Source organism: Aotus nancymaae, unplaced genomic scaffold (genome assembly GCF_030222135.1).
Source record: "Aotus nancymaae isolate 86718 unplaced genomic scaffold, 86718_ANA_hifiasm-v0.15.2.pri h1tg000016l, whole genome shotgun sequence".
NCBI lineage: Eukaryota > Metazoa > Chordata > Mammalia > Primates > Aotidae > Aotus > Aotus nancymaae.
The window spans coordinates 39201528-39213959 of record NW_026988428.1 but is presented as its reverse complement, the minus strand read 5'-3'; the positions used below and the strand labels follow the sequence as shown (position 1 = coordinate 39213959).

At 39.9% G+C, this 12432-nt stretch overlaps 1 protein-coding gene across 1 annotated transcript; it reads right to left on the bottom strand.

Annotated features, from left to right (window-relative positions):
* Positions 1-1490: 1490 nt before the first annotated feature.
* On the bottom strand, positions 1491-2420 carry LOC105716036 (olfactory receptor 2AP1). Its single transcript, XM_012450570.2, has one exon. It carries the CDS (start codon positions 2418-2420, stop codon positions 1491-1493), a length of 930 nt encoding a protein of 309 aa, XP_012305993.1.
* Positions 2421-12432: the final 10012 nt, after the last annotated feature.

The window sequence follows — 12432 nt, the reverse complement described above, 5'->3', positions numbered from 1 at the left end:
AATACATAGAAGTGTTGAGGAGTGGAAATGGTAAAACCAGTTAGAATGGCTGTATGGCTCAGTAGTTAAGCAGTGGACTCTGGCACCAGACAGATTTGGCTTCTGATTGTAGTGCAGGCACTTAGCTGTGTAACCTTGCAGAAGTGATTTCACTTATTAAAGCTTCAGTTCCCCATATGTAAAACAGAGTGGAATTTCCAGGCAGATCTAGTTCATATGTAACATGTCTTGATAATTCCTTCCTCAAAGTATATAAGGCTTCAAATGATCACAGCCCTTTATTTTAAAAAATTCTGTCTCTGTCCCTCATTCTCAGAGGACTCATTCATTTGTCTATCCATTCATCCATCCATCCATCCATCCATCCATCCATGCATCATTCATTCATCCTTTTAAGAACTATTTATTGAGCACTTATCATTGCTTGGCATTGCAGACAAAATTGTGATAAGAAGCTATTATCCCTGCACTCTTGTGCCTTACAGACTAGAGGTGAATACAGATTTACATCTATAATCATTATTATGATATTATTAGTGAAAAAGCACAGAATACCACAGTGAAATATAACTTGGGGGTCATTCTTCTTTTCATTTCTCTATTCGTGAAATTCCATTTTATCATTCTCTCACTTGTCAGCTCCCATTCACTAGTGACCCACAATAATCTGATCTCTTCCTACACAATCCAGCTTCCTACCCAACTTTCACATTTGCTGAAAATGGCTAAGATCAACAACAATCCATTGTCAGTTCTCATACTTTCACTCTTCTTATCAATCTCTCTCTGCAACATTTCACATTGACAACAAACTGTATTTCTTGAGATATCTCTTCTACAGGTCTATTGCCTTTCTTATTAACCCCTCTGCTGCTTCTTCTTTTTAAATTTTGGGAGGATCCTTAACATTTAATATTTAAGCCTTTTCTATACAAGCTTTTATTTATGACCTCATCTAGTCCTGCATCATCAACTATCATGTACCTGTTAAAGATTGTGAAATTCATAGATCTGGTTCCAAATTCAGATGGGCATTTAACTCATTTTAAATGAGAATTTAACTTAATTCAAAGCTAAATTTATTATCTCCATAACTTTTTCAGACTCCTTTTGTTTTGATTGAAATTAATAGTGGTAACATTTACTCAGTCTCCTTGGATTGAAATTTTGTTCTCCTACTCACAATATTCCTTCTACCAATATTTCTTTCTCTATCCTCTCTGAAAACATTTATTTTCTCTCTAACTTAGGTTGAGTTATTCAACTGAGTAACTAAATAGAATAAAACCATATTCATTTCACTATTAACACTTTACAGGTTGTAATTTATTTCCAAGTCTCTCTCAATGAACTGAAGTTAACCTCTTTATTGAGTACTTAGTAACCAGCAGAGAGCTTAGTACATAGTAGGGACTCATTAATGAAGTCTTAAATTTTTTTTTCGTCTCTCTTTTTTTCATACCTAGTTCCATAGATATTTCTTAAATTCTTTAAAGATTCACGAGCTTTTTGACCATATCCTTAAAGGCTTGTTTTACCTGTTGGTTCCTTAGGGTGTAAATAAAGGGGTTCAACAAAGGAGCAACTGAAGTAATAAGTAGAGCTACTCCCTTGTTGAATGTGTCCCCTTCTTTTGCAGAGGGATTAATGTACATAAACATGCAGCTTCCATAAGAGAGGGAGATGACAATCATGTGGGAAGAGCAAGTGGAAAAGGCTTTTGTCCTTTGCTGGGCAGAGGGGAGTTTCAGAATAGTCTTGATAATGAATGTATATGAGAGAATCACTAGCACCAGAGTGACCACCAGGGTCATAGATGCCACAAGAACGACAACCTTCTCTATGAGGCTTGTGTCTGAACATGAGAGTTCCAGAAGAGGCTCATAGTCACAGAAATAATGATTCAGTCTGTTGGATGCACAAAAGTCCTGCTGACTCATCAGGGTGATTGGTGGTATAATAGCCATTAACCCACCCAGCCAAGAGCAGAAAATCAGCTGGGTACAGACTCTGTTGCTCATGATGGTGGTATAATGCAGAGGTTTGCAGATGGCCACATAACGGTCATAGGACATGGCAGCCAGAAGGTAAAACTCTGTGGCCCCAAGGAATATGGCAAAGAAATACTGAGTGAAGCAGCCAGCAAAACTGATGCTCTTGTTCCCTGTTGTGATGCTAATCAGGACCCTGGGAATGAAGATGTTTGTGAAGGAAATTTCCAAGAAAGAGAAGTTCCGGAGAAAGAAATACATGGGAGTCTGAAGGTGGGAGTCCAACAAGGTGAGGATGAGGATAATCAGATTTCCAAAGATGCTGAGTAAATATGCAAGGAAAAGAAAGGTGAAAACAGCCACCTGGAGTTCAGGGACATCTGTTAGACCCAGAAGGATGAACTCAGTTAATATAGTTTTATTTTTCATTGTTGAAAAAATTTTCAGTCTCAAAGTGAAAAAGAGAGTAGTAATCAAAGGTGAGAAAGGAAGAGGGGCTCCAAAATGAACAGATAAAGTCTGACAAGACCAAAATGAAATGGATGATGTACTTCTCCTCTGATGACATGGTCCAGACCAGTGGCCCATTTGAATGGTGTTGGATCCTTTCCAGTCCCATTCACCCTATGGAGGAAAGTTCTTGTTATTATTTTTCCACATTGTACCCTCCCTAGTGCTCACATGAAGCAAGCGTCTGTCTCACAGATGATGTTTAAAACGTTGTGAAATAAGTTAATAAAAGAATGCCTCCAGCTGCTACCTCCTTCCAGAATAGTTATGAATTTCTTTCCCCCAGCATTAACTTTCTTTATTTCTCATTGACTCCATTCATTGCCATACTTCGTGTGCCTAACTCTTCTCAGAATTGTTGTTTTTCTTATTCTTCCCTACTTTTTAAAAAAATATATAAATATAGCAATTTCTTATTTTTCTTCTGGTTCAGCTTCCTTAATTCCCTTGATGCCAAAAAAAAGTGCAGCTTCTTTCCAGTGGACCCTCCAACTTCTTAGCCTATGTCTGTCTATTAGATTTAAAGATCTGTGTATTAGCGTTATGCTATTCTGTCTTTTGAAACGTTCACCACTTCTAGGGGTGAGTAAATATTAGATTAGAATACTTCCACAAACACATTTAGAATCTTTAGATCTAGAATTTTGCTTTCCTGTAAGTACAGGGAGATTCTATTACATTTCAAGGAAATGTTAGGATCTTAAGAATATTTAAGCAAGAGCTTTTAAACTAGGGATCCAGCAATCCCTAGATTAGATTTACTATGTCTGTGAATCCATTAAATTATGTGTAAAACATTTTGTGTATGTGAGCATGTGAATTTTATGGAGAAAGTGTATAAAACTATGATCCAGGATTTTCTGGGAGATTCCATATTTGAGCACTTGATGGGTGTTTCAAGTTTCTACTTATTGTGAGCTCATGCAGTTATAGAGTCACATTATTGGGGAGTGCCCTTATTGATTTATTTAATATTTCTTTCTAGTTATGTTTTATAAATGTTTTTAAGGCAACAGGTTTAAAGCATTTTTGATTAAAATTCATTCTAAATTATATATATTTTAATAAACACATATATATCTCACTTAAAAGTTTTATAGAGCATTCCTTACTACGTATGGTATATTCTTTTTTTTTTTATACAGGGTCTGACTCTGTCACCCCCAGCTGGAGTGCAGTGGCATGATCATGACTCACTACAGCCTTGACCTCCTGGGCTCAAGCGATCCTCCTACCCCAGCCTCCTGAATAGCTGGGACCACAGGCATGCACTACCATGCCCAGTTAATTTTTTTGTAAATTTTCTGTGAAGACAGAGTCTTGCTATGTTGCCCAGGCTGGTCTTGAACTCTTGGGCTCAAGTCATCCTCTCCCTTTGACCTCTCAAAGTGCTGAGATTACAGATGTGAGCCACTGTACCTGGCCCATGTGATAAAATCTGATATTTTCTATTTAATTTTTTAAAATGTTGGTTGCAGCCCACTAACTAAGTTGATTTTATAACCTCCTTGTGGGTTGCAGTCAACAGTTGAAATCAGGGATCAAGGTAAGTTATTGTAAATAACTTTGGGAACACACTTTAAATATACAGCTGAGAAAAGAGGGTCCAGAGAAGTTAGCTTGGAGATGGGTTGGTGGTGCTGGGGATGGTGGCCAGAGAGCATTAGCTGCAGATGCCCTTCCCCTCCTGGTTACTAACCTGGAGTCTTCAGGGAGTGGTTGAATATTCACATCTGTATCAGTTTCAGGCTTTACAACTCCAGAGAAGTAAAATCAATGAAGCTACAAATAGGTAACATACTTCCTTACTTGACTATCCAAATGACTATTGTGAGACTGTCATCCTAAATATTCTTGGTGGTAAATTAAAATTTTAAGGCAACATAATTACAAAATAGTATGAGATTTATTGCATTTTGTTTTTACCTTTTCTGCCACCAAGTTCTATACTACATTTCATAGAAATACACAAAACTCCAAACTTCTCTTTGTAGGTAAGAAGTAGTCTTCTGCTGCTCCTATTTCTTATCATTTCAGTGGGGATTTGCTGATCTCCACTGTTCAACTAATTAAACTGGAGCTGAATCAGTTTTTGGTGATCCTCTTTTTAAAGCATAGCCAATAACTAGGACACTAAAAGAAGGACTTTGAGGAGCAGAGTAGTCCTGAACTTTTCTGTTGTAGGAGAAATGAACTGATGATCTCAGAAGGCATAATATGCACTCCCTCTCCTACCCCAGATTAAACTTTACCCAGAGTGACACAGGTTATATCTGCTCTATTGAGAGCATGCACTGGGGATCAATTGAGTGAAGAAACACAAGTTGCATGGGGGATCCCACCTGGAACAGGCTAATGAATATCCTTTGTGAATAACTTTGGGAACAAACTTTAAATATACAGCTGAGAGAAGAGGGTCCAGGGAGACTATCTTGGAGATTTGTTGTTGGTGGTGGGGGAGGTAGCCAGAGAGCATCAGCTGCAGAGAAGAAGAGTTTATTATAGTTTTCTTTCTCAGGTGGATGGTCATAGCTGGACTTGGCTATGGATAAACAGATTAGGTGGAACCATGTGGAGGTCCTAAAAAGCCACACTTTTTTTTTTTTTAACTTTTAGGTTCAGGGGCACATGTGCAGGTTTGTTATATAGGCAGACTTGTGTCATGAAGGTTTGGTGTGGAGGTTATTTCATCACCCAGGTACTAAGCATAGTATCCAATAGTTATTTTTTTCTGATCCTCTTCTTCCTCTTGTTCTCTTCCCTCAAATAGGCCCCGGTGTCTGTTGTTCCCTTCTTTGTGTCCATTTGTTATTGTTTAGCTCCTGCTTATAAGTGAGAACATGTGGTATTTGTTTTTCTGTTCCTGCATTAATTCTAATTGGCTTCCAGCTCCATTCATATTCCTGCAGAGGACATGATATTGTTTTTTGTAGGTGCATGGTATTCCATGGTAAATATATACCGTGTTTTCTTTATCCAGTCTACTATTGCTGGACCTTTGGGTTGATTCATGCCTTTGCTATTATGACTAGTGCTGCAATGAACATAGATATGGTTTTGCTGTGTCTCCACCCAAATCTTATCTTGAATTATAGCTCCCACAATTCCCTTATGTTGTGGGAGGGACCCAATGGGAGATAATTGAATGGGGGAGCAGTTTCCCCCATCATACTGTTCTCATGATAGTGAATAAGTCTCATAAGATCTGATGGTTTTATAAGGGGAAACTCCTTTTGCTTGGCTATCATTCTCTTCTCCACCATGTGAGATGTGCCTTTTCTCTTCTATCATTGTGAAGCTGCTTCAGCCATGTGGAACTGTGAGTCCATTCAACCTCTTTCTTTTGTAAATTGCCCAGTCTTGGGTATGTTTTTATCAGTAGTGTGAAAAGACTAATACAGTAAATTGGTACCAGGAGTGGGGTGCTGTGAAAAGATACTCAAACACGTGGAAGCGACTTTGAAACTGGGTAACAGGCAGAGGTTAAACAGTTTGGAGGGCTGATCAGACAGGAAAATGTGAGAAAGTTTGGAACTTCCTAGAGACTTATTGAATAACTTTGGCCAAAATGCTGGTAGCAATATGGGGAATAAAGTCCAGGCTGAGGTGATCTCAGATGTAAATGAGGAACTGGTTGGGAACTGGAGCAAAGGTGAATCTTGTTATGTTTTAGCAAACAGACTGACAGCATTTTCCCCCTGCCCTAGAGACTTGTGGAACTTTGAACTTGAGAGAGATGATTTAGGGGGTATCTGTCAGAAGAAATTTCTAAGCAGCAAAGCATTCAAGAGGTAACATGGGTGCTGTTAAAGGCATTCAGTTTTATAAGAGAAGTAGAGCATAAAAGTTTGGAAAATTTTCAGCCTGATGAGATGACAGAAAAGAAAATCCCATTTTTCTTAGTTTTTTTTTTTTATTGCATTTTAGGTTTTGGGGTACATGTGAAGAGCATACAAGATTGTTGCATAGGTACACACCTGGCAGTGTGATTTGCTGCCTTCCTCCCCTTCACCTGTATCTGGCATTTTCCCCTATGCTATCTCTCCCCAACTCCCCACCCCCCACTGTCCCTCCCCTATTTCCCCCCAACAGACCCCAATGTGTGGTGCTCCCCTCTCTGTGTCCATGTGTTCTCATTGTTCAACACCCACCTATGAGTGAGAACATGTGGTGTTTGATTTTCTGTTTTTGTGTCAGTTTGCTAAGAATGATGGTTTACAGGTTCATCCATGTCCCTACAAAGGACATGAACTCATCGTTTTTGATGGCTACATAATATTCCATGGTGTATATGTGCCACATTTCCCCTGTCCAGTCTATCATCGATGGGCATTTGGGTTGGTTCCAGGTCTTTGCTATTGTAAACTGTGCTGCAATGAACATTCATGTGCATGTGTCCTTATAGTAGAACGATTTATAATCCTTTGGATATATACCCAGTAATGGGATTGCTGGGTCAAATGGAATTTCTATTTCTAGGTCCTTGAGGAATTGCCACACTGTCTTCCACAATGGTTGAACTAATTTACACTCCCACCAACAGTGTAAAAGTGTTCCTATTTTTCCACATCCTCTCCAGCATCTGTTGTCTCCAGATTTTTTAATGATTGCCATTCTAACTGGCATGAGATGGTATCTCAATGTGGTTTTGATTTGCATTTCTCTAATAATCAGTGATGATGAGCATTTTTTCATATGTTTGTTGGCCTCATATATGTCTTCTTTTGTAAAATGTCTGTTCATATCCTTTGCCCACTTTTGGATGGGTTTGTTTGTTTTTTCTTGTAAATCTATTTTAGTTCTTTGTAGATTCTGGATATTAGCCCTTTGTCAGATGGGTAGATTGCAAAAACTTTTTCCCATTCTGTTGGTTGCCAGTTCACTCTAATGATTGTTTCTTTTGCTGTACAGAAGCTCTGGAGTTTAATTAGATCCCATTTGTCTATTTTGGCTTTTGTTGCCAATGCTTTTGGTGTTTTAGTCATGAAGTCCTTGCCTATGCCTATGTCCTCAATGGTTTTGCCTAAGTGTTCTTCTAGGGTTTTTATGGTGTTAGGTCTTATGGTTAAGTCTAATCCATCTGGAGTTAATTTTTGTGTAAGGTGTCAGGAAGGGGTCCAGTTTCTGCTTTCTGTACACTGCTAGCCAGTTTTCCCAACAGCATTTATTAAACAGGGAACCCTTTCCCCATTGCTTGTTTTTGTCAGGTTTGTCGAAGATGTCAGGTTTGTAGATGTGTGGCATTGCCTACACGTCCTCTGTTCTGTTCTATTGGTCTATATCTCTGTTTTGGTACCAGTACCATGCTGTTTTGATTACTGTAGCCTTGTAGTATAGTTTGAAATCAGGTAGTGTGATGCCTTCAGCTTTGTTCTTTTTGCTTAAGATTGTCTTGGCTATGCAGGCTTTCTTTTGGTTCCATATGAAATTTCAGGTGGTTATTTCCAGTTCTGTGAAGAAGGTCATTAGTAACTTGATAGCGATAGCGTTGAATCTATAAATTACTTTTGGCAGTATGGCCAGTTTCACGATATCGATTCTTCTAAACCATGAGCATGGAATGTTTCTCCGTCTGTTTGTGTCCTCTCTTATTTCCTTGAGCAGTGGTTTGTAGTTCTCCTGAAGAGGTACTTTATATCCTTAGTTGTATTCCTAGGTATTTTATTCTCTTTGTAGCAGTTGTGAATGGGAGTTTGCTCATGGTTTGGCTCTCTGTTAGTCTGTTATTGGTGTATAGAAATGCTGATGATTTTTACACATGATTTTGTATCCTGAGACTTTGCTGAAGTTGCTTTATCAGTTTAAGGAGATTTTGGGCTGAGTTGATAGGGTCTTCTAAATATATAATCATATCATCTGCAAATAGAGACAATTTGACTTCCTCTTTGCCTATTTGAATACCCTTTTTTTTTTTTTCTTGCCTGATTGCTCTGGCTAGAACTTCCAATACTATATTGAATAGGAGTGGTGAGAGAGGGCATCCTTATCTAGTGCTGGATTTCAGAGGGAATGCTTCCAGTTTTGCCCACTCAGTATGATATTGGCTGTAGGTTGGTCATAAATAGCTTTTGTTGTTTTGAGACATTTTCCTTCAATACCTAGTTTATTGAGAGTTTTTAGCATAAAGCACTGTTGAATTTTGTCGAAGGCCTTCTCTGCATCTATTGAGATGCTCATGTGGTTTTTGTCTTTGCTTCTGTTTATGTGGTAGATTACATTTATAGACTTGTGTATGTTGAACCAGCCTTGCATTCCCTGGAATGAAGTCTACTTGATCATGATGGATAAGCTTTTTGATGTGCCGTTGCAATTGGTTTGCCAGTATTTTATTGGAGATTTTTGCATCGATGTTCATCATGGATATTGGCCTGAAGTTTTCTTTCTTTGTTGAGTCTCTCCCGGGTTTTGGTATCAGGATGATGTTGGTCTCATAAAATGATTTGGGAAGGATTCTCTATTTTTGTATTGTTTTGAAAAGTTTCAGAAGGAATGGTACCACCTCCTTTTTGTACATCTGGTATAAATCAGCTGTGAACCCATCTGGACCTGGGCTTTTTTTGGTTGGTAGGCTATTAATTGCTGCCTCAACTTCAGCCCTTGTTATTGGACTATTCAAGGTGTCAACTTATTCCTGGTTTAGGCTTGGGAGGATGCAAGTGTCCAGGAATTTATCTATTTCTTCCAGGTTTACAGGTTTATGTGCATAAAGTTATTTGTAGTTATCTCTGATTGTAGTTTGTATTTCTGTGGAATCAGTGGTGGTATCCCCTTTATTGTTTTTTATTGCATCTTTTTGGTTCTTCTCCCTTTTCTTCTTTATTAATCTGGCTAGTGGTCTATTTTGTTGATCTTTTCAAAAAACCAGCTCCTGGCTTTACTGATTTTTTGAAGGTTTTTTTTGTGTTCCTGTGTCCTTCAGTTTTGTTTTGATCTTAGTTATTTCTTGTCTTCTGCTAGGTTTTGAGTTTTTTTGATCTTGCTCCTCTATCTTTTTCAATTTTGATGATAGGGCATCGATTTTAGATCTTTCCTTGCTTCTCATATGGGCATTTATTGTTATAAATTTCCCTCTAGACACTGTTTCAAATGTGTCCCAGAGATTCTAGTAGATTGTGTCTTTGTTCTCATTGGTTTCAAAGAACATCTTTATTTCTGCCTTCATTTCATTGTTTATCCAGTCGGCATTCAGGAGCTCTCCTTTATGAGGTGTCTCTTTGGGTATATGGGGGTTGGGGAGCTGCTTGAGGAGACAGTCTGTCCCTTATAGGAGCTCAAGTCCTGTGCTGGGAGCTCTGTTGTTCTGTGCAGAGCTGCTGGGCAGGTACTTTTAAGTCTGCTGTAGTGGAACTCATAACTGCCTCTTTTCCCAGGTGCTCTGTCTTAGGAAGGTCGGCTTTATTTATAAGTTCCTGTTGTGCTGCTGCCTTTTTTCATAGATACCCTGCCCCGCACAGAGTAGTCTAGTCACAGTCTGCCAGCAGAGGTGTTGCTGAGCTGCCGCAGGCTCTGCCCAGCTGTTGTGTGAACTGCCTCAGTAGTGGCAGACTGCCTTGGTAGTGGTGGTTGCCCTTCCCCCACTGAACTGGACCGTCCTGGGCACAACTTGCAATCCAGAGCATTTCAGATTGCTTGTTTTGTGGGGGTGGTAACCATGGAGCCAGATTGCCTGGCTCCCTGTCTCTGCCCCCTCCGTTTCAGTTGAATGGGTGGCTCTGTCTCCAGGTGTTCCAGGTGCCAGTTGAAATGCCTGCCCAGATTTGTGTGAGTTTCTGTGCACCAACCCAGCACTGGCTGAAACTGCCATGCTGAAAACTCGTGGCAGTTTTCGGCCTGGGAATCTCCTAGTCTGTGGGCAGTGAAAATTTGTTTGGAAATGCAGTGGGCACTCACCCTCTGCGTTGTTCTTGCTGGGAACTGCACTCTGGAGCTGTTCCTATTTGGCCATCTTGGATCCTCCTCTGTCTTCTCATATTTTTAAAATATAATTATGCCTTCCCAATAGTCTCTTGAAGTTTTAATTCATTTCATCATTAACTCAAAAGTCCACAGGCCAAAGTCTCATCTGAGGCAAGGCTAGTTAGCTCCATTTATGAACCTGTAAAATAAAAAATTAGTTAATTACTTCCAAGATACAATTGATGTGTGGGTATTGGGCAAATACTTCTCTTCCAAAAGGAGAAATCAGCCAAAAGAAAGGGGCTATGGCTCCCATGCAAGTCTGAAACCCAGCAAGGCAGTCATTAACCTTTAAAGCTCCAAAATAATTTCCTTTTATTCCATGTGACACATCCAGGAAATACTGATGAAAGGGGTGGGCTGTCAAGGCCTTGGGCAGTTCCAACCCTGTGGTTTTGTAGGGGTCAACCTCTGTGTCTGCTTTCATGGGCTGGTGTTGGGTGCTTGTGGGTTTTCCAGGTGCATGGTGCAAATTGTTGGTAACCCTGCCATTTTGGGATCTGGAGGATGGTGGCTACCTTCTCACAGATCCAGTGCTCAAGTGGGAACTCTGTGTGGGGGCTCCAACCCCACATTTTTCCTCCACTGACTTAGTAGAGGTTCTCCATGAGGGCTCTACCCCTGAAGCAGGCTTCTGCTTGGATATCCAGGCTTTTCTATACATCCTCTGGAATAGAGATGGAGGTTTCCAAGCCTCAACTTTTGCGTTCTATGCACTTGTGGGCTTAACACCATGTGAAAGCTACCAAGGCTATGTCTTACATCTCTGAAGCAACAGCCTGAGTACCTGGCCCCCTTTGAGCCATGGCTGGAGTTGCCCTGACTGCGATGCAGGTAGCAGTGTCCTGAGGTTGTGCAGGGCAGTGGCTGCCTCATAGGTCTCTGAAATACCTATGAGGCCTTTTCCTTATTGTGTTGGCTATCAGCACTTGCATTTCTTTTAGTTTTGCAATTTTTGTAGCCACACTTGAATTCATCCCCTGAATATGGGCTTTTCTTGTCCGCCACATAACTAGGCTGCAATTTAAAAAAATCTTTACTCTCTGCTTCCTCTTTAAATGTAAGTTACAATTTCATATTATTTATTTGTCTCATACACATGAACATAGATTGTTAGAAGCAGCCAGGTCACATTTCAGCAGGGCATCTCTAATCCTAGCACTTTGGGAGACAAAGGTGGTGAATCTCTTGAGGCAAGGAGTTCAAGACCAGTCTGGCCAACCTAGCAAAACCCCATCTCTACTAAAAAAAAAAAAATTAGCTAGTTCTAGTGCCTGTAATTTCAGCTACTCGGGAGGCTGAGACATGAGAATGGCTCCAACCAAGGAGGCAGAAGTTGCAGTGAGTCAAGATTGGGCTACTGCACTCCACCTATTAATCTGTTGATGAATGCTTAGGTTGATTCCATCTCTTGGCTATTGTAAACAGTGCTGCAATAAACAAGGGACTGGAGATATATCTCTATTTCTATATTTCCTTTCCTTTGAATATATACTCAGTAGTGGGTTTTCTGGATTATATGGTAGTTGAATTTTCATTTTTTTGTACCTCCATACTGTTTTCCATAATGGCTGTAATAATTTATATTCCCACCAACAACATGCAAGGGATTTCTTTCTTTTCTTTTTTTTTAATTTTTTTAGATGGAGTCTCACTCCGTCACCCATGCTGGAGTACAGTGGTGTGATCTTGGCTCACTGCAACTTCCACCTCCTGGGTTCAAGTAATTCTCCTGCCTCAGGATCCTGAGTAGCTGGGATTACAAATGCATACTACCGCATCCAGCTAATTTTTGTATTTTTAGTAGAGATGGGGTTTCACCATGTTGGCCAGATGGGTCTCAAACTCCTGACCTCAGGTGTTACTCTCCTGCCTCAGCCTCCCAAAGTCCTGGGATTACAGGTGTGAGCCACCATGCCCAGTTTAAAGGATTCCTTTTATCCACATTTTTGCCAACATTTTAAATTTATCTGTC